General features: G+C 50.8%; 1 protein-coding gene across 1 annotated transcript; it reads right to left on the bottom strand.

Moving 5' to 3' along the window:
* Window positions 1–277: 277 nt before the first annotated feature.
* Window positions 278–5,900, bottom strand: MYCN (MYCN proto-oncogene, bHLH transcription factor; the record flags this gene model as incomplete). Its single annotated transcript, XM_080711682.1, is given in 6 exon segments — window positions 278–882; window positions 3,672–4,500; window positions 4,504–4,560; window positions 5,736–5,747; window positions 5,749–5,793; window positions 5,796–5,900. Coding segments are annotated over 6 exon segments (1,653 nt in total).
* Between the last annotated feature and the right edge of the window lie 12,082 nt (window positions 5,901–17,982).

Raw genomic sequence — 17,982 nt, 5'->3', positions numbered from 1 at the left:
GTAAGTACTGAGCCTCCCAGCACCCCATCAACACCCCATCAACGCGGGCAACTCCCAGGTCCTGGCGGGAGCCCCACACGTCTTACCCACCCCCCAGATCCAAACTCGACGAGGGACCGATTGGAAAGTAAACCAACATTCTTAATGTCAACACAACGTTTGTTTAAAAAAAAAAAAAAAAGGATAAAAAATCATAATGTGCAAAGTGGCAGTGACTGTCCTTGTTTTTTTTGTTTTTGTATTTTTTTTTTTTTTTTTTTTTTTTTTTGAGAACCGTTTAGCAAGTCCGGGCGAGCTCAATTTTCTTGAGCAGTTGGTGCTGCCGGGCCAGCACTTTCTCCTTTTCCAGCAGAAGCTGATGCTCCTCGGCCTGGAGGGAGTGGACGTACTCGGTGGCCTTTTTCAAGATGACCACCTTGGCGGCCTTCTCGTTCTTCACCAGCTCGGGCACGTGGTCCCTGAGCGTGAGAAAGCTGGACCTCAGGTCGTTGCGGCGCTGCCGCTCCAGGATGTTATGGTTCCGGCGGCGCTCGCTGTCCTCCGAGTCCGAGTTTCGGGGGCTCAGGCTCTTAGCCTTTGGGGGGATGACGCTCCTGAGCGGACGCGGGGACACCTCGCTCTTGATCTTCTTCTGGGGCGGCGCCTCCTCGGTCTCCACGTAGGGAGAGGGCGCGGCGTAGTTGTGCTGCTGGTGTACCGGGAGGCAGCGCTTGAGGATCAGCTCGCTGGGCGCCGCCCTCCCCAGGCCCAGCGCCGCGTTCTTGGGGCGCACGGTGATGGTGAAGGTGGTGACCGCCTTGCTGTTGGAGGAGGAGCGCCGCTTCTCCACGGTGACCACGTCAATCTCCTCCTCTTCATCTTCTTCTTCGTCATCCTCGTCATCTTTGAGACAAGAGAAGGGAGTGATACTCAGGTGAGACGCACAGTTCTGAAGTTAATAAGAATACAGACATCTATGTATCTAGGTCTCCTAGGGCAGGCCCTCGCAGGATTGGCTATCATTACAGATACTCCTCCAAAGTGTGGACAGAATTCATTTAGGCCTCCTTAAATATAGACATAACTTTTCCTTCTTCCATCAGGTGGACTAGGTTATATTAACTCAGTGGGAGAGTGCTTGCTTAGCACGTGCGAGGTCCTGGGTTTCACTCACAGCACCACAAACAGCAAAACAAAACCAGCAATGGAACCCAGGGGCTTTCTATCTCTGCTCTACATCCCCAGACCTACTTTATATTTTATTTGGAAACAGGGTCTCACTGAGTTGCTGAGAGCCTCACTAAGGCGCTGAGGCTGGCTATCCTTCTGTCTCAGCCTCCCAAGTACTGGGATCACAAACATGCACCATCACACCCGGCCCACAAAACACTATTAAAAAAAAAAAAAACTTTAGCTTGCCATGCATGGTATGGTGGCCCTCGCCCTCAGTACCGGGGAGGCTGAGACAGAAGGATCGCAGGTTCAAGGGCAGTCTTAGCAAGTAGTGAGACTCTCACCAACCTAGTAAAACCCCATTTTAAATTAAAAATAAAATGGGTAAAATTAGCCGCGCGTGACCCTTCTAATCCCAGCATTCGGGAGGCTGAGACCAGAGGATGGCAGTTCGCGGAAAGCCTCAGCTACTTAGTGAGGCCCTCTGCAATTTAGTGAGACCCTGTTTCAAAATAAAGAATAAAAAATAGGGCAGAAAGGTGTAGCTCAGAGGTCGAATGCCCCTGGGTTCCATCCCCATACACCCCCCCCACACACACACATACACACAAAAATAAGGTAAAATAAGGCTGGGGGTTTAGCTCAGAGGTAGAATGCTCCTGGGTTCAAGTCCCAGAAACACACACACACACACACAAACACTTTACCAAGCCTGGGCTCAGGAAGAATCCTGCCTCTGTGGTCCATGTGCTAGATTCTGAGCCTTAATCTTTTTAAGCCTCAGTTTCTTCAACTCTTCACTGGGGACAATACGACAGCATTTTCCTACTTGGCAAATAATATGGAGACCTAGACCAGAGCCGGCCTTGGAAATTTTAACATAATCACCCGTCAACCTGGCCCTGGACTTGGGCACTTCAACTTCGCCACGCTTCAGAGAAGGAAGAGACTACTCATTTGGCGAAACGCAAGCCAGAGTTTGATTTGGCAACCTTAAAACTTGACGGCACAGTTAACCGAGGACAGAAAAAAAAAAAAAAACCTTTCTTCCACGAACATCAGGTTTTATCAAATAGCAAGCAGTTTTCCACCTAACAAAAGATCAGATCTTAACTACAAAGCTGTAATCCACAGGAGCTCTACACACACGCCCCCACGCACGGGAGCAGCTCCTAAGTCACCAACAGTAAGGGCCACAGCAAAAACACATAGCATCCGGTGCCATTTCTCCCCTCTCCTCGTGTGCTAGCATGGGAGGAGGGAAAAATTATTGTTTAAAATCAAGCATGAAAATCAAAACACATCTTCTGCTTGATCCGATGGGGACCGGAAAGCCTAACAATTGTGGGATTTGTTCTAAAGCCGAAATGTGAGGCTGTTCCAGTCTGTGGGTCCCTTTAAGCCCGTGTTTTGGTTTTCTGCCAAGGAGACAGCTGTTGGAAGGAAATGCTTCCAAACCGAAAGCTGTCAAGGCACGGTCATTAAAGGGACAGAGGCTTTCCAGACTGAAGGCTTATCACCAAGCTCGCTTCCAGGAGCCTCAGAAGGTTCCTTCTACAGCCCAGAAGGAAATTTAGGCGAATTCTACATCTGCATAAGGAGAACAAGGTTCTCAAGGTCCGAGGAGGCCCCCGCTCCAGGCTCCAAGGACAAGGCTATTCCAGTATTAGGGTGGAGTTTATCTCCACAGTCTCAGGCAAAGGCTTGGTTTTTTAACTCTTCCCTTCCGTTTCAGACAAGATGAGGCAGTCAAAGGGACTAATCAAAGAGTCTCCCCAGGGTGTGCGCATTCCAGGAAGGGCTGAGGGCCCACCCTCCGCTTCAAGGGCACTGGGTTACAGAACAACATTGGGCCTGGGGACGGAAGGAGCGACCAGACTCAGTTTACACTCACAGCAAAGAAGAGTCCCACTGAGAGACAGCCCAGCCGCTGCGGTACTTGCGGCCAGCTGCCCGAGGGGAGGGAGGGCCGCCATCCCCCTCCAGCCTCTCAGATCTTTGGCTCGCCGGCGGGCCAGGCACACCGCCGCCTGCTGGCCACGCACCAGGAGCCAATAGCCCACCACCCACAGAGGGCGGGGGAGGGGAAGAGCGACGTCGGGAGGAAAAAAAAAAACAGCACTCGCCATCTGTACAGTCTCTCTTTAACTTCTTACACCCTAAGAAGGATTTTGCACAGCCCCGGGGTCTTTTCGGGGAGTCCCTCCTTTCCCCGAATCTGGGCCCGCGTTCCTTTCCACCGCGGCGCTGCTAACAGGTTTCTGCTGGGGGAAACACCCAGCAGCTCTCTGACCCCCACCGAGTTGGCCATCAACTTTTCCCCAGGTGAAGACGGGACGGAAGGTGCAGAAGGCTTCCGGGGGCGGATGCCTGCGACTCCAGGAGCCAGGGTTGGGGAGAGGCTTGCAGGACCCGGGTCTCCGCGACCACCGGCGCCGCTGCTTCGCAGGGTCAACCCCCCACCACGCTAACAAAAGGACCACGACCCCCAGCTAACCAAACCTGGCCGCCGGCCTTACCTGAGTCGCTCAGCGTGTCTTCTCCGGAGGTGCTCAGGGCCTTCTGGTCTCCGCCGCCGGCCGGGCGGCCCCCCGGGCGCGGAGGGGCGGCCGCGGGGGCTCCGGCCGGGGCGAGGGCGGCGGTGGCGGCGACGGCAGAGCCCGCGGCAGGGGCGCCGGCCGGGGTGATGGGCGCCGGCGCGGGCTCGCGCTTGGTCACCGGGAAGGGGAAGACCACGGCGGGGTCCACGCACTCGGCGGCCGGGTGGGCGAGGTCGGCGGGCAGGGCGGCTGCGGGGCGGCCAGTGGCGGTGGCCCCGCCGTGCCCGCGGCCCGCAGGGCTGGGGCTGCCGGCCCCCGGGGCCGGGGCGGCCGGAGGCCCGCGGCTGTGCTGCAGCTTCTCGCTGACGGCGCGCTCCAGCTTCTCGCGGGCCGAGAAGCCGCTCCACATGCAGTCCTGCAGGATGACCGGGTTGGGGGTGAGGCCCCCCAGTCCCCCCAGGCCGAACGCGTCCTCCTCGGCGGGGTTGCCCCACAGGTCAGCCTCGGACAGCAGCATCTCGTTGGCCCAGTCCAAGGGCTCCGGGCTGGGCTCCGGGAAGGCACGGCTGGGCGACAGCGGGGGGGTGGGCAGCAGCTCAAACTTTTTCCAGATGTCCTCCCCTGGGGGGGTCGAGTCGGGGCCGCCGAAGTAGAAGTCATCTTCGTCCGGGTAGAAGCAGGGCTGCAGCGAGTCAAATTCGAGGTCTGGGTTCTTGCAGATCATCCCCGGCATGGTGGACGCGGTGCAGCTCGGCATCGGCTCCCCTCCGGGCCGGAGACTCGAGGCTTCTTTCCGATCCGCTCTAATTCAAGAGGGCGCTTCCTTCCCGCGGGGAGCGAGGGCGGGGGCCCGCGCCAACCTCCAACGCTGCGAACGACAGGCACACCCGGAGAGAATGGGCAAGGGGCGCAGACCGTGGGTGCACCCTCTAACCCGGTCTCGCCATCTCGCCGGCCGCAGCCCCACGCCGCCCACCGCTCCCGAAGGTGGAGGAAGTTCGGCCCCTCGCTCCCCCACTCCCTCCCTCCTTTTGTGTACAAGCTGTCTACGGCCGGGGAAGGAAGGGTGGGAGGGGCACGCAGATGCAGGCGGTGGTGTGGCCCTGCAACTTTGGAAACTGGCGTTCCATTCCCACAAGGCACGGCTTGGGGGAGGGGGCTGCTCAGGCTGCAGAATCCTAACCCTCCCTAGCACGCAGACTACCCCAGGAGCAAGCACCACCGCCCGCTGCAGGGAAGCCGCCCCTCAAAGCTTTGCGTATCCCCAATCACCTCTTTGTAAGAAGGCAACCCCAGGAGTGCCAACGACAGCAGGGAATTCAGGAAACTTTGCAAATAAATGGGAATAGCCTTTCTCTAGACAGAGAGACCTACTACGGGCACCCGAACCCATAAACCTCTCCCCTCCCCATTACAGCAGATGCCCTTAGGCATTCACACGCTGCAGGGATACTCCTGACAATTGCTTATTTTGAACCTAACCGACCCCTCCCCCCCTCTCCTCCAAACCCCCAACGACGACCTCCTCCCCGGAGAGGGGGAGGCTGCCGAGTCGGGTTCCCGGGAATGGTGCAGGGGCGCCGGCGCGGGAGGGTCTCCGGAGAGCCGTGTCTCCAGGGAGCAGGGGCGGTCGTGACCCATATTCCCACCGCAGCAGCCTCGCCCAGCCTAACCCCCCTTCCTTCCTCCGAGGGCACCCTCCGGAGAAGAAGCCGGGCTTGGGGTGGGGACGCACCGGCTCCCCAGCGGCTCAAACCCAGACAAATCTTCTAGTGCCGGGCGAATTGCTTTTCGCTAAAGCCAGTACTCTCCCCCTGGCAAAGGCTGTAAAAGGATTAGGGCGGGTCCCTTCCAGCCAGGGTGCCTTTGGGGCTGAACTAGCTTTTCAGGGAAAATCCCGAGATGGTTTTGTTTGGGCAGCAGAAACAGTTCCCCGGGCATATTCGTGCGCCCGGTGCAGGAACCGCGAACTGGTCCAGGGCTTTGCTCCGGCGCTCGCCGCTCCCGCCGCGGCGCGGGCGGTCTGCAAGCCCCGCTCCTTACCTCCGGTCGGTTGGCCGGGGATCCGGAGGCGACTCTGCGCTGGGGTGTCCGGGTGGGCTGTGGGGGCGGAGGGGGGGTCCACGGGCAGCTGCAGTCGGTGCGCGATTGCGCCTGGCTAGCTAGCGCTCGCTCGGCTCCAGCCCAGTTCCCAGGAGCCCCCCGCATCCACCCAGCGCGTCCAGACAGATGACTGTCACTGGTGCGCTTTGAAGCTCGGGGGATATTATTAACTGAAAAATCTGACACACCCGGGGGGCGGGGAGAGAAGGGGGCTGTGGCGCAGACAAGGAGGAGGGAGAAAGGCAGAGGAAAGAGGCTTTACCCCGCCCTCTTGATTTCCATAAAAATCAGGGGAGGCGCCAAAGCTTTCGCGCCAAAAGCCACTTGCTTTTCTTTGCAGAGAGGAGGCTGCAAAGCTGGGAAGCCTGGGATGAGCTCCTCCCGCCCTTTTGGACCCCCGGGTTGCACCCGGTGCGCTCTGCAAACCAGCTGCGCGCCGAGCGGTGCAGCACAGCACCCGCCCCGTGGGCCTGGCAATTGCTTGGCATTTTTTTTTTTTTTTCCCCTGGAGGGCTCTGGGGTGGGTGTGTACTGGAGAGGGCGGGTGGTGGGGGGGGGGGAGTCGAGGCTTCTAACCCATCCCCTGTCTGCACTGAGCTTGTGTGCAGTTGAAAAGCGAGGCCAGCATCGAGCCAGGTCTGAAGGAGGGCTTGCTGTGTGTGATCTCAGAGAAAGGCTACCAGGGTGCAGAACGGACGCGCCCAGTTAGGAACCAGACCTCTGGATGTTTCTAGTTTCAAACAGAAAGGAGGAGAGGGGCGCCCCCCTTGTTTGAAAATAAATAAGTGCGGCTACCAGGGTGGCGCCGAGATGGTTTCTCCGGCCGAAGGCGACACCTCGCGGAGGCCCAGCAGATCGCGGAGCTGGCCTGGGGCCGCTCCGCAGCTCTCAATGGCGGGCACTGCCAGGCGGTCCTAGCCGCTGCGCAAGAATAGACTAGACGTGCGCCCCCCGCGGCCGGACCCACCGCTCCCAAGCAACCTGTTCCTCCAAAATGATGGGCAGCCAGAGGCGGGTCGCCTAGGAGACCAAACCTTGGCTCAAAACCCTTGACCTCCCTATATATGGTGAGGTGGACTTAGCATTGGTGCTTACCCGATGGGGTTGTTTTGAGAAATTAAAATTAAGAAAGATGCTTCGACTAAATGCCCAGCCCATAATAAGGGTGTTGGCTGTTATTACTATTACCAGAGCGGGGTAGAATCTTGGGGGAGATTTGCTTCTCCCATTTCACCCCCTGCAAATCTTGGTCTCGGAGTGGTGGCGCGTGCTTCGGAGGCTGACGTAGGTTCGAGGACAGCCTCAGCAAAGAGTGAGACTCTTAATCAACCATGTGAGACCCTGTTTCAGATTGAAAATAAAATAGGGCCAGGGTGTGTGGCTCGAAGGTAGAAAGGCCCTGAGTTCATTCCCCAGTACCAAAACACAACAAAACAAAAGCAAAAAATCCACACTTCACTTCCGCCAGTTTTAAGGAATGTGGTTGTTCGGGAAGTGATTGAGTTTAAGATTATGGCCCCTGCCTCTCAAAGTCCCCTAGAACAACCCGATCTCCTGCAGCCCCCTTCACAACCAAAGTACACAGTGAGAGATCTTGCCTTCAAAAACATTCCTTTAGCTGCTTGGGGGAGGGGAACCTGGCCCCTGGGCTGGGGTGAGAAGGCTTCAGGTTCCCCCTTCCCTTCCACACTGTTAATGCCATTCCCCCCTCCAATGAAACATTCAGCTCCTAAAGGCTGAAGATGCCCAGGGTCAGGGAGCAACCCATAAAATGCTCAGTATTAGCATTCGTTATGGCCTTCCCGCTGACCCTGGGTGCCTTCTTATTCTGGCCAGAGAAGCAGATTCCAAAGGTCCTAGGAAGTGGCTGGTGAATGACAGTGCGCCAAGCACTTTTTTTTTTTTTTTTTCCGGTACTGGGGATGAAATCCAGGGGCATTCTACCTCCGAGTTACATCCTCAGCCCTCTTTTTTAATTCTTCCTTTTGAAGCAGGGTCTCACTGAGTTGCAAAGAACCTCATCATTAATTAGCTGAGGCTGTCCCTGAACCGTGATCCTCCAGTCTCAGCCTCCCGAATCCTGGGATTACAAGCGTGCGCCACCAAAACCGGCTCCAGGCATATATTTATTCCTTCATATATGTAAAATACATCAGAAGCCTGGAACATTCCATCTCTGCTCTTCCCTAGCCCAAACCAAGCCCTCCCTCCACATTCTCTCTTTCAGAGTCCTGGTCCTCACAGCATTGACCTCTGTTTGTATTTATATTTGCCTGGAAGTATTTAATATACCCTGGGAAGACAGGTGCAGTTTCCCCCATTAACCTGTGATGAGCTCCTGGATAGGGGCACCTGCATGCAGTAAGCGCTCCATGATGCCTCCAAAGGCAGAGACTGCTGAATGAGAAAGCCAGAAATTCCAAGCAATTTCTACTTATCAGTGACAGAAAGAGAAGGTAAACGGGCATGGTGGCACACGCTTGTAATCTCCGCGCTTAGGAGGCTGAGACAGGAAGATCGCACAGGTTCGAAGCCAGCCTCAGCTACTTAGTGAGGCTCTCAGCAACTTAGTGAGACCCTGTTTCCAAATAAAGTTTAAAATAGGTCTGGGAGTATTAGCCAGGAGGTAGAAAAGCCCCTGAGTTCCACACACACACACACACACACACAAAAAAGGAAAGAGAGAGAGAGGGTAATAAGAGTGACTCTTGAACCTTTTTCTGACCCTCAACAGTAGCCCCAGGAAAGGCGCCCAGAGTTGCCATACCCAACCTCTTATCAACTTGACCGGGAGACTGAGAGTCCAAGACAGGTGTGGTTGGGTCGTGTAAAGGTCCTCTCTCTCTCTCCACACCTGTGCCCTTCACCACACCACTGGCCCTCTGTTGTAGAACAAGGTATAGCAGAAAACGATAGACAAGAGACTTGTTATTCTACCTGCCTCTGAGCAAATCGTTCATCCATCCTGGACTTCAATTTCTAATCTGTTGTTCATGCAAGCCAGTAATTACTGACAAGTCTGAATCTGAAGGTTAGCAGAATGATAAAATGCAACAAATATTTATTGGTACCTCCATTTGCAAAAATAAAAAAGATTAAAAGACTGCACATAGAGAAAAATGTGCTGAATGCCCATTCTTGGTCTACTTATATAGAAACCTGGAAACTCCTCTTAAAAATGTTGAAACACTCTCAGACTTTGTGAACAGACACACACACACACACACACACACACACACACACACTGTGCACGTGCACATACAACACAAATATTTAGGTGATTTTTAAAGTCAAGATCTGGTTCAAGCCCAGGTCCCCCCCAGAGAGATTCAGAACAGAGGTGAGTTAAGGATCTCACTGTGTACCCGAGCAGTAGACATATACCTCAAAGGGACATCTCACTTTAGTGACCAGCTGGGAGGACAGAATTAGACAGCACTTGGTTTAAAAAGGATATTTTTAAGATTTGTTTTTCCATGTACAAATTCCTTCTTTACTAAATGAAATAACAAAAACCACCAGCAATGCATGAGACCGGCTTATCTCATCCAGCCGCAGGGACCGTGGTTTCTCCGAGCAAGGTCATCCTGGGCCCCCAATTTCCACCCAAAACAGATGTGTCAATTTTGCTTATTCAATAATTTTAAAATCCTTAGAATCAATTGAGTCTTCAATTGAATAAAGTAGAACTGGCTCCCTGCTTATCCAAATGTAAAAGAAGAAAAAGAAAAAGAAGAAGGAGGAGGAGGAGGAAGAGGAGGAGGAGGGGGAGGAGGAGGAGGAGGGGGAGGAGGAAGAAGAGGAGGAAGAAGAGGAGGAAGAAGAGGGGAAGGAGGAGGAGGAGGAGGGGGAGGAGGAAGAAGAGGAGGAATAAGAGGGGGAGGAGGAGGAAGAGGAGGAGGAGGGGGGAGGAGGAGGAAGAGGAGGAGGAGGAGGAGGGGGAATAGAAATATAAGGCTGGATTTCAGATTTAATTGGAAAAAGTACAACTGTAAAAGCATCACAAAAAGACAGATTAATGAGAGAAAACCATATTTAATTACAGACGTATGCACGGGAGTCCCCACAAGATAATGAGACTGGAAGGAGGGACAGATGATTAAAGCTTATACAGGCATCTTGAGCTACAGAAAGGAGGGCTCAGGCTCCAGTGTGCTGATGGAAGGTGAGCAGAAAAGGATGTATAGCGATAAAGGGTGACTTGCAGTGCAGATAAAAAGGCTTTCAGGTGATCAAAACTGCCTGAAGTAGCCCCCCAGGACTGGAGAGACTCCCCCTGGCCAGGCGCTCTGTCAATGACTCAGTCTTCCAGGGGTGATAGGATTCCTGGGATGGAGGGTCTAAATAATTGAGTTCTTTTGGGACATCAGTGTTTAGGCAGCTCAAAGCAAGCCCCTGCCTGCACCTGCTATTGCTCAAGTCATTACCGCACCAAAGTGTCTTATATTGGTGGCATTTTCCAGAGCTCCTTCAGAAGCAAAGGTTATATTCCATGTATACAAAGGGCTCCTACAAATCGAATAGAAAAAAAAAAAAAAAAAAACTGCCCGAGAAAAATTTGGGTCCAGGGTACACATAGGTAATTCATTTAACAGGAAAAACAGATTATCAACAGACATATGAAAGGATGCTCAGCTTCACCAGTAGTCTGGCAATGCAAATCAAGTCTCAAGAAAATTAGGAATTTGGGTCTAGCAGATTGGCCCAAAGTATTATTGGCAAGGCTGGGGAGTGGGGGATGGGGGTCCACTGTTGGTGGTTCAACTCCAAGAGGAAAAGCAATTCCACTCTTCAGAATTTCTCCCATGAAATAATAAGGCAAAGACACCCAAATATGTAAACAAGAATATGTAGCCAAGCCTAGTGGCGAACGCTTGCAATCCCAGCATTCGGGAGGCTGAGACAGGAGGAGCAGGGTTCGCAGACAGCCTCAGCTACTTAGTGAGGCTCTTTGCAACTCAGTGAGGCCCTGTTTCAAAATAAAGAATAAAAAATTAGGGCTGGGGGTGTAGCTTGAAGGTAAAACTGCCCCTGGTTTCCATCCCCAGTACCGCAAAAAAAAAAAAAAGAACATGTGCTACTGATACATGCTGGAAAGCGGTCTAAATGCCCATTGGTAGAAGGGTAACGAGTGGATGATCCCTTACTTATTATGATGGTTCGACTTACAATTGTTGGACTTTCCGGTGATGTGAAAGTGATAGCAGTCAGTAGGACTCACCCTTGGAATTTTGAGTTTCAATCTTTTCTGGGGCTAGTAATATGCAATACAATACTCTGTCGAATGCCGGGCAGAGGTAGTGAGTGAGGTGCAGCTCCTGTCAGCCATCCCATCACCAGAACAAACAGCAGACTCTCTACTGAGTGCTGCACTGCTGAGCTCTGCTTTTTGTAAGTTATGTTCCACGTATCTTCACACTCTTTTTTAGGCTTTGGGAATTGAACCCAGGGCCTCAAGCCTGTTAAACATTTGCACCGCCACTGAGCTACACCCCCAGCCGAGGTTAGGTGTTATAAAGATATTTTCAACTTTTGATATTTTCAACTTCCTATGGTTTTCTTGGAACCCAAACCCATCACACTTAAGGCGCATATGTAATATATCCAAGCAGTGGGATAATGTGCAGCCACTGTAAATTAGGTGTTAGAAGAAGCTGGACATGGTGGCACACACTTGTAAAAAGCTGGACATGGTGGCACACACTTGAAATTCTAATACTTTGGAGGCTGAGCCAGGAGGATCGCAGGTTTGCAGCCAGCATTAGCAAGTAGTGAGACTCTTACCAACCTAACGAGACTCTTACTAACCAAAATAAAAATTAAAAGCTGGGAGTGGTGGCGGACGCTTGTAATCCCCGCGCTTTGGAGGCAGAGACAGGATATCACGCAGGTTCGAAGCCAGCCTCGCTGGCTTAAGAGACCTTGTTTCCAAATAAAAAATTATTTAAAAAAAAAAAAAAAGTTCTGGGAGTGTAGCCCGAAGGTAGAAGGGTTTCCAGGAACCTCAGTACCACAGAAAAAAAAATTAATAAAAAGTAAAATATAGGACTGGGGGTGTAGCTTTGGACGTAGAATGACCCTGGGTACAACCCCCAGTACCACAAATAACAACAACAACAATAATAATGAGTTAGATATGTAGCTACTAACTTAGAAAATGTCCACAAATAGGAAGGAAAATATGTAGGGTGTAGGCCAATGTGTCTGGCATTTGGGTTAGATGGGCATTTAGATGTATCTACCTAAACCCAGAAAGCTGGGTTTTGGGTTTTTTTTTTTCTTCGCAGTACTGGGGATGAAACCCAGGGACATTCTACCTCCCAGCTACACCCCCAGCCCTATATTATTCTTTTTCTTTTGAAACAGGTCTCAGTGAATCGCAAAGGGCCTAAGTACTAGCTGAGGCTGTCCACCAACCAGGATCCTCCTATCCCAGCCTCACAAATGCTGCGAGGGACCACCATGCCCCGCTAGAATGTGAAGTAAGTTTTTAACAGTGCTTTACTCTGAAGAGTAGGCTCCAATCAGACTGGTAGAGGGAGAAACTTTCCTGTCCATGTAATTTTCTTTCTTTTTTTTTTTTTTTTGGTGGTACTGGGGTTCCTGGAAGCCCTTCTACCTCTGGGCTACACTCCCAGACCTATTTTTACATTTTTATTTGGAAACAGGGTCTCCTAAACCAGCGCGCGCGGCTGGCTTCGAACCTGCGCGATCCTCCTGTCTCTGCCTCCCAAGCGCGGGGATTACAAGCGTGCGCCACCACGCCCAGCTTCCATGTAATTTTCTAAAGTGGTGAGATTATGAGTGAATTTAATTCTTTGGGTTCTGTTACTTTTAAATAAATTACTATCCCCATAAAATGAATCAGTTAGAGGAAAGGAAAGCACCCTTTCATGAAACCCAAAGTAACCCTGATTTCTTCCTTTTTTCCAGGCTAGTTGGCATTCTTTCTGACCAAGTGGTGCTGAGCTGAATCAGCTGTAAGTGGGTCCAAAGGGGGCTCTGGTTTAATTAGGATTGCAGTCTCGCCAACCAACGCCACTTAGAGTATATGATGCTGGGTGTGACTGGAGGAAAACTTGAGACCCGGCATTGAAAGCGTTTGGGTGAATGAAGAGATTTCCTGGTAGCGGCATCATTATCTTTGGGGGTTCCGAAAAATAATGCATAAAAGTATGTTTCAGTGCTTTGCACTAAAGGAGAACCAAGGTCGCTCTGACCTTCACCCGCCCCTTTTTCAACTACCCAAGCAGGGAGAGGATTCTCTCTGAATTCCCTTTATCTGCCTTCAATAGGATCCACTGAAAGAATCCCATTGTCCAGCATCCCATCCCCAGGCGTCCTGCCGTGATGCAGATGGGCATGGGCGTTAACATACGGAAAAACATTGTCTCAGGTTGTCCCTTGTTCTTCAGGTCCATCCAATGTCTCCCAAAATCATTTATGATCCCCTGAATTGCCTACATACTTCTCCCGTATAGAGTAGATAAGCTTAGTGTGTGATTCTGGGGATCGAACCCAGGGACTCGCACAATGCTAGGCAAATGCTCTGCCAAGTACACTGAGCTAGATCCCCGGTCCTTTCTAAATTTCATTGAGTTGTTTCTTTCTTCTGGTTTCCCTCATGCATGTAATAAAGTTGTAAACCTTTCTGGTTGACGTGTGTGTGTGTGTGTGTGTGTGTTAGTGGTACTCTGTATTGAACCCAGGGGCATTCTACCTCTGAGATACATCCTCCCAGCCCTATTTATTCATTCATTTATTTATTTATTTTTGCCGTACTAGGGACTGAATCCAGAGGCACTCTAACCTTCGAGCTATACCTCCCAGCCCTATTAATTAATTCATTTATTATTATTTTTTTTTGGCAGGTGTGGGATGGAACCCAGGGGCACTTGACTACCTCCGAGCTACACCCCTGACCCTATTTTTTAATCTTTATTTTGAAACAGGGTCTCACTGAGTTGCAGAGGCCTCACTAAGTAGCTGTGGCTGTCGGCGAACCGCCATCCTCAGGTCTCAGCCTCCTGAATGCTGGGATTACAAGTGTGTGCCACCACACTGGGCTAATTATTTATTTATTTTTGACACAGGGTCTCACTGAGTTGCAGAGGGCCTCACTAAGTAACTGAGGCTGGCCACGAACCCGTGATCCTCCTGTCTCAGCCTCTTAAATACTGGGATTACAAGTGTGCGCCACCATACCCAGCTGTTATTTTTGAAGTATGGTCTCACTAGGTTGCAGAGTATCACTAAGTAGCTGAGGCTGGCCTGGAACCTAAGATCTTCCTGTCTCAGATGCCTCAGCACTGGGATTACAAGTGTGTACCACCGTGCCAATCTTTGATTGACTTTTTGTTTTATTTAATATCATAAACCCAATCAATCCATCCTTCAGGCCTCACCCAACCTACATTATTTTCTTTCTTTTTATTTTTTATTTTTTGCGGTTCTGGGGATGGAACCACCCAGGGGCATTCGACCTCTGAGGTACACCCTACCCTACTTTTTATTCTTTATTTTGTAACAGGGTCTCACTATATTAAAAAGCACCTCACTAAATAGTTGAGGCTGTCTGCGAACCACGATCCTCTGGTCTCAGCCTCCTGAGATTATAAGCATGTTCTGTCAAACCCGGATCCATTATTTTCTTTAAAAAAAAAAAAAGAAAAAGTCACATTTAAGTGGAGCGTGGTGGCCCATTCTTGCAATCTGGTACTTGGGAAGCTGAGACAGGATGGCTGATTTGGGAGGGCAGCCTTAACAATTACTGAAGCCCTCTGCAACCGAGTGAGGCCTTGTTTCAAAATAAAAATAAAATAGAACTGAGGGTTTAGCTTGCTCGGAGGTAGAATGCCCCCGAGTTCAATTCCCAGTCCACACACACATATACCCCAAAAGTATTCTCATTAATACTAGTAATTTAGTTACTGAGCCCCAAGCGGCCCTCAAGAGCAGCTCCTGAGGGAGCACACACACACACACACACACACACACACACACACACACACACACGGTGAAACTTTCTCGGAGAGGACGACTGACATCTTCCAGAAAATAACAAGGCATCCAGAACCATACAGAGTAGCACAGGTGGACAGGGTGATGTTAGCGCTGAGCGCTGTAAAGTTGGAATTCCCATTTCCCTCCTTTTCCTTAAGCTAGAAGACAAGATGGGAAAGATGTCCCCGAAGGCTGGCGGCTGCTCAGGGCCAGGCTCCACAGGGTGGGACGGGCCCCCGCTTGCTTTCCCCTCAGTGAGGGCCGGAAGGGTCTGCTCTCGGGAACCGGTTTTAGCAAGCGCCTGGGAGGCTAGGAGGAGTCCAGACTCCGGATCTGACCTTTCAACCCCTTTGCCCAGGCTGGGCCGGTCCAGAGGGGGTCTCTCGGCCCCTCCTCTCTCTGGGATCGCCGAGGCGCCAGCTGGGTGTGTCCGCGTCTGTCCCCAGCAGTTTCAGAGCTTTTCTTTGGCTGACTACTTAACACAATAGATGGTTGACCTCAGCTCTCATTCTTGCTAATTTAATTCTCCTTCTGTGGGAGACACTCCCTCTAGACTGGGTGATATCTGGAGTGGAATTGCTCTGAGAATCTGCCCTTCAGGTCTGGCCTGGGGTTTGGATAATGTAATGATCTCACTGATGGAGATCAGCAAGTCAATCTGTTCATTTCCAGAAACTGCAGCTTCTGGCCTAGTACGCCTTTCCCTTTCTTCTCTGATGTGAAGACTGGAAAAGCGATCTGGACCTCCAGCATCCAGCTCACTAATACCCCACCAAATCCGCCTCTTTGGTTTCCTGCTTGTAGCAGGCACACCCACCCCCCTTTCTCCTTTTTTTTTTTTTAATTTGTGGTACTGGTGATGGAACCCAGGGGCATTCTACCTCTGAGCTGCGCTGCCACCTGTTTATTTTGAAACAGGGTCTCACTAAGTTGCTGAAGGCCTCTCTAAATTGGCGAGGCACTCCTGGAATCCGTGATCTTCCTATCTCAGCCTCCCAAGCACTGAGATTGCAGGCGTGCACCACCTCACCTGGCCTCACAAGACTCAATTTCTTCTAATGGATTTATTAGTGCTGGGAATCGAACCCAGGTTCTCACACATGCTAGGCAAGCACTCTACCGCCAAGCTGCACCCACAAAGAAGCAATCCCTGCAAAGTGCTGGGTTTATTCTGGAAACTCAGCAAGTGTTGCCTCCCTTTCTCCCCCCTGGTCCTCGCCCTCCCACAGGAGCTCAGGGGCTAATAGAATCACACACCAAGAAGCTTCAGCATCTGGATTCCAGGTTGAGCCTTCTGAGTTTTATAGGGACTAGTTTGTGAGGCATGGTGCCATTTGCCTATAACTCCAGTACTTGGGAGGCTGAGACAGGAGGATCTCAGCTTTGAGACCAGCCCCAGCAACTTGGGGAGATTCTGTTTTAAAATAAAAAGGGTGGGGTGGGAGTAGCCCAAAGATGGAATGCCCCTGAGTTCAATCTCCTTACAGGGTAGGGGGGCAGTTAACTGTACCTCTCCTGGCCTCTCCCTTCCCTCTTGTTAGCTTGTGTTTTTTTTCTCTTTTTCTTTTTCTGGTGCTGGGGATTGAACCTAGGTGTTCTAAACTATACTCCTGGGCCTATATTTTATTCTTTCTTTCTTTTCTTCTTCTTCTTTTTTTTTTTTTTTTGCTGGACTGGGGATTGAACCCAGGGGCATTCTACCTCTGAGCTACACCCCAAGCCTTATTTTTAATCTTTATTTTAAAATTATTTACTATTATTATTATTATTATTATTATTATTATTATTAGTGGTCCTGGGGATGGAACCCAGGGGCTTTCTAACTCCGGCCTATACTCCCAGACCTATTTTATATTTTTATTTGGAAACAGGGTCTCACTAAGTTGCTGAGAGCCTCATTAAGTAGCTGAGGCTGGCTTCGAACCTGTGCGATCCTCCTGTCTCAGCCTCCCAAGCTGGGGATTACAAGCGTGTGCCACCACGCCCGGCTGTTAGCTAGTTGATGACTGCAGTAGCGTTAGACCTGGAAGAAGCAACAGCGAGTACAAGATCGCAACCGTAAAGCTCAAGACAACAGGGAATAGCAATGGGGACATCAAGCTGGAACTGTCATCTTATTAGCTGAAGAATCTCAGACTGTTCATTTAATGTCTTTTGGCCCCTGTTTCCTGATTCATAAGTAAAAGCCACAAGTACCCTTCCTGCTTTCATTCTAGAAGGGATACAGATAATAGCTCCAGAACAGGTAGTTTAGGTTCAGAAACTAAGAATAAATGACCTGAGCCGGGCACAGTGGTACTTGCCTGTAATTCTACCTGTAATCCTCACTTGTAACACTAACTTGGGAGGTTCAGAAAGGAGGATCACAGGTTTGAGGCTAGCCTCAGCAACTTAGTAAAACCCAGAGCCACTTAAGGAGATTCTGTTTTAAAATAAAAAATAAATAAAAGGCTGGGGGTATAGGTCAGAGGTACAGTGGCCCTGGGTTCAGTCCCCAGGACCAAAAAGGAATAATGACCTAGTACTATCACTTCTTTATTCTTTTTCTTTTTTTTTTTTGTCTTTTCTTTTTTCCTTTGTCTGTACTGAGGATTGAACCTAGAGGCATTCTACCTCCAAGCCACACCCCAGTCCTATTTTATTTTTTTGTTTTGAAACAGTCTTGCTAGGTTGCTGACGCTGTCCTCGAACCTGCAATCCTCCTGCCTCAGCCTCCCAAGTACTACAAATATAGGTGTGCAGCCCCGTGCCTGGCTTGGCACTATTACTTCTACATGTTCTTTGGCAAATCCACTTCTATCGACCCCCATTTACTCACCTACAAACAGGGATAATAACACCCTTTTATTGAAACATTGGAGAACCAGAATCAGAATGAGACCATGTATGCCACCTTGCATTCTGTTATGAAAAACGAGAAGCAGGAGGTAGAAGACTTTACCCTTGGCAGCAATGACGTGAAAAGTGGAGGAACCTCTACACAGGAACACTGTGGGATGCTATTCAACATTATTAAAACTAGACTGTTAGCCGGGCGTGGTGGCGCACGCTTGTAATCCCAGCATTCGGGAGGCTGAGACCGGAGGATCGTGGTTCGCGGACAGCCTCAGCTACTGAGTGAGGCCCTCTGCAACTCAGTGAGACCCTATTTCCACATAAAGAATAAAAAATAGGGCTGGGGGTG

Source organism: Muscardinus avellanarius, assembly GCF_963383645.1.
Source record: "Muscardinus avellanarius genome assembly, chromosome: 15".
NCBI classification, from domain to species: Eukaryota; Metazoa; Chordata; class Mammalia; order Rodentia; family Gliridae; genus Muscardinus; species Muscardinus avellanarius.
This window is presented reverse-complemented; position numbering and strand designations above follow the sequence as displayed.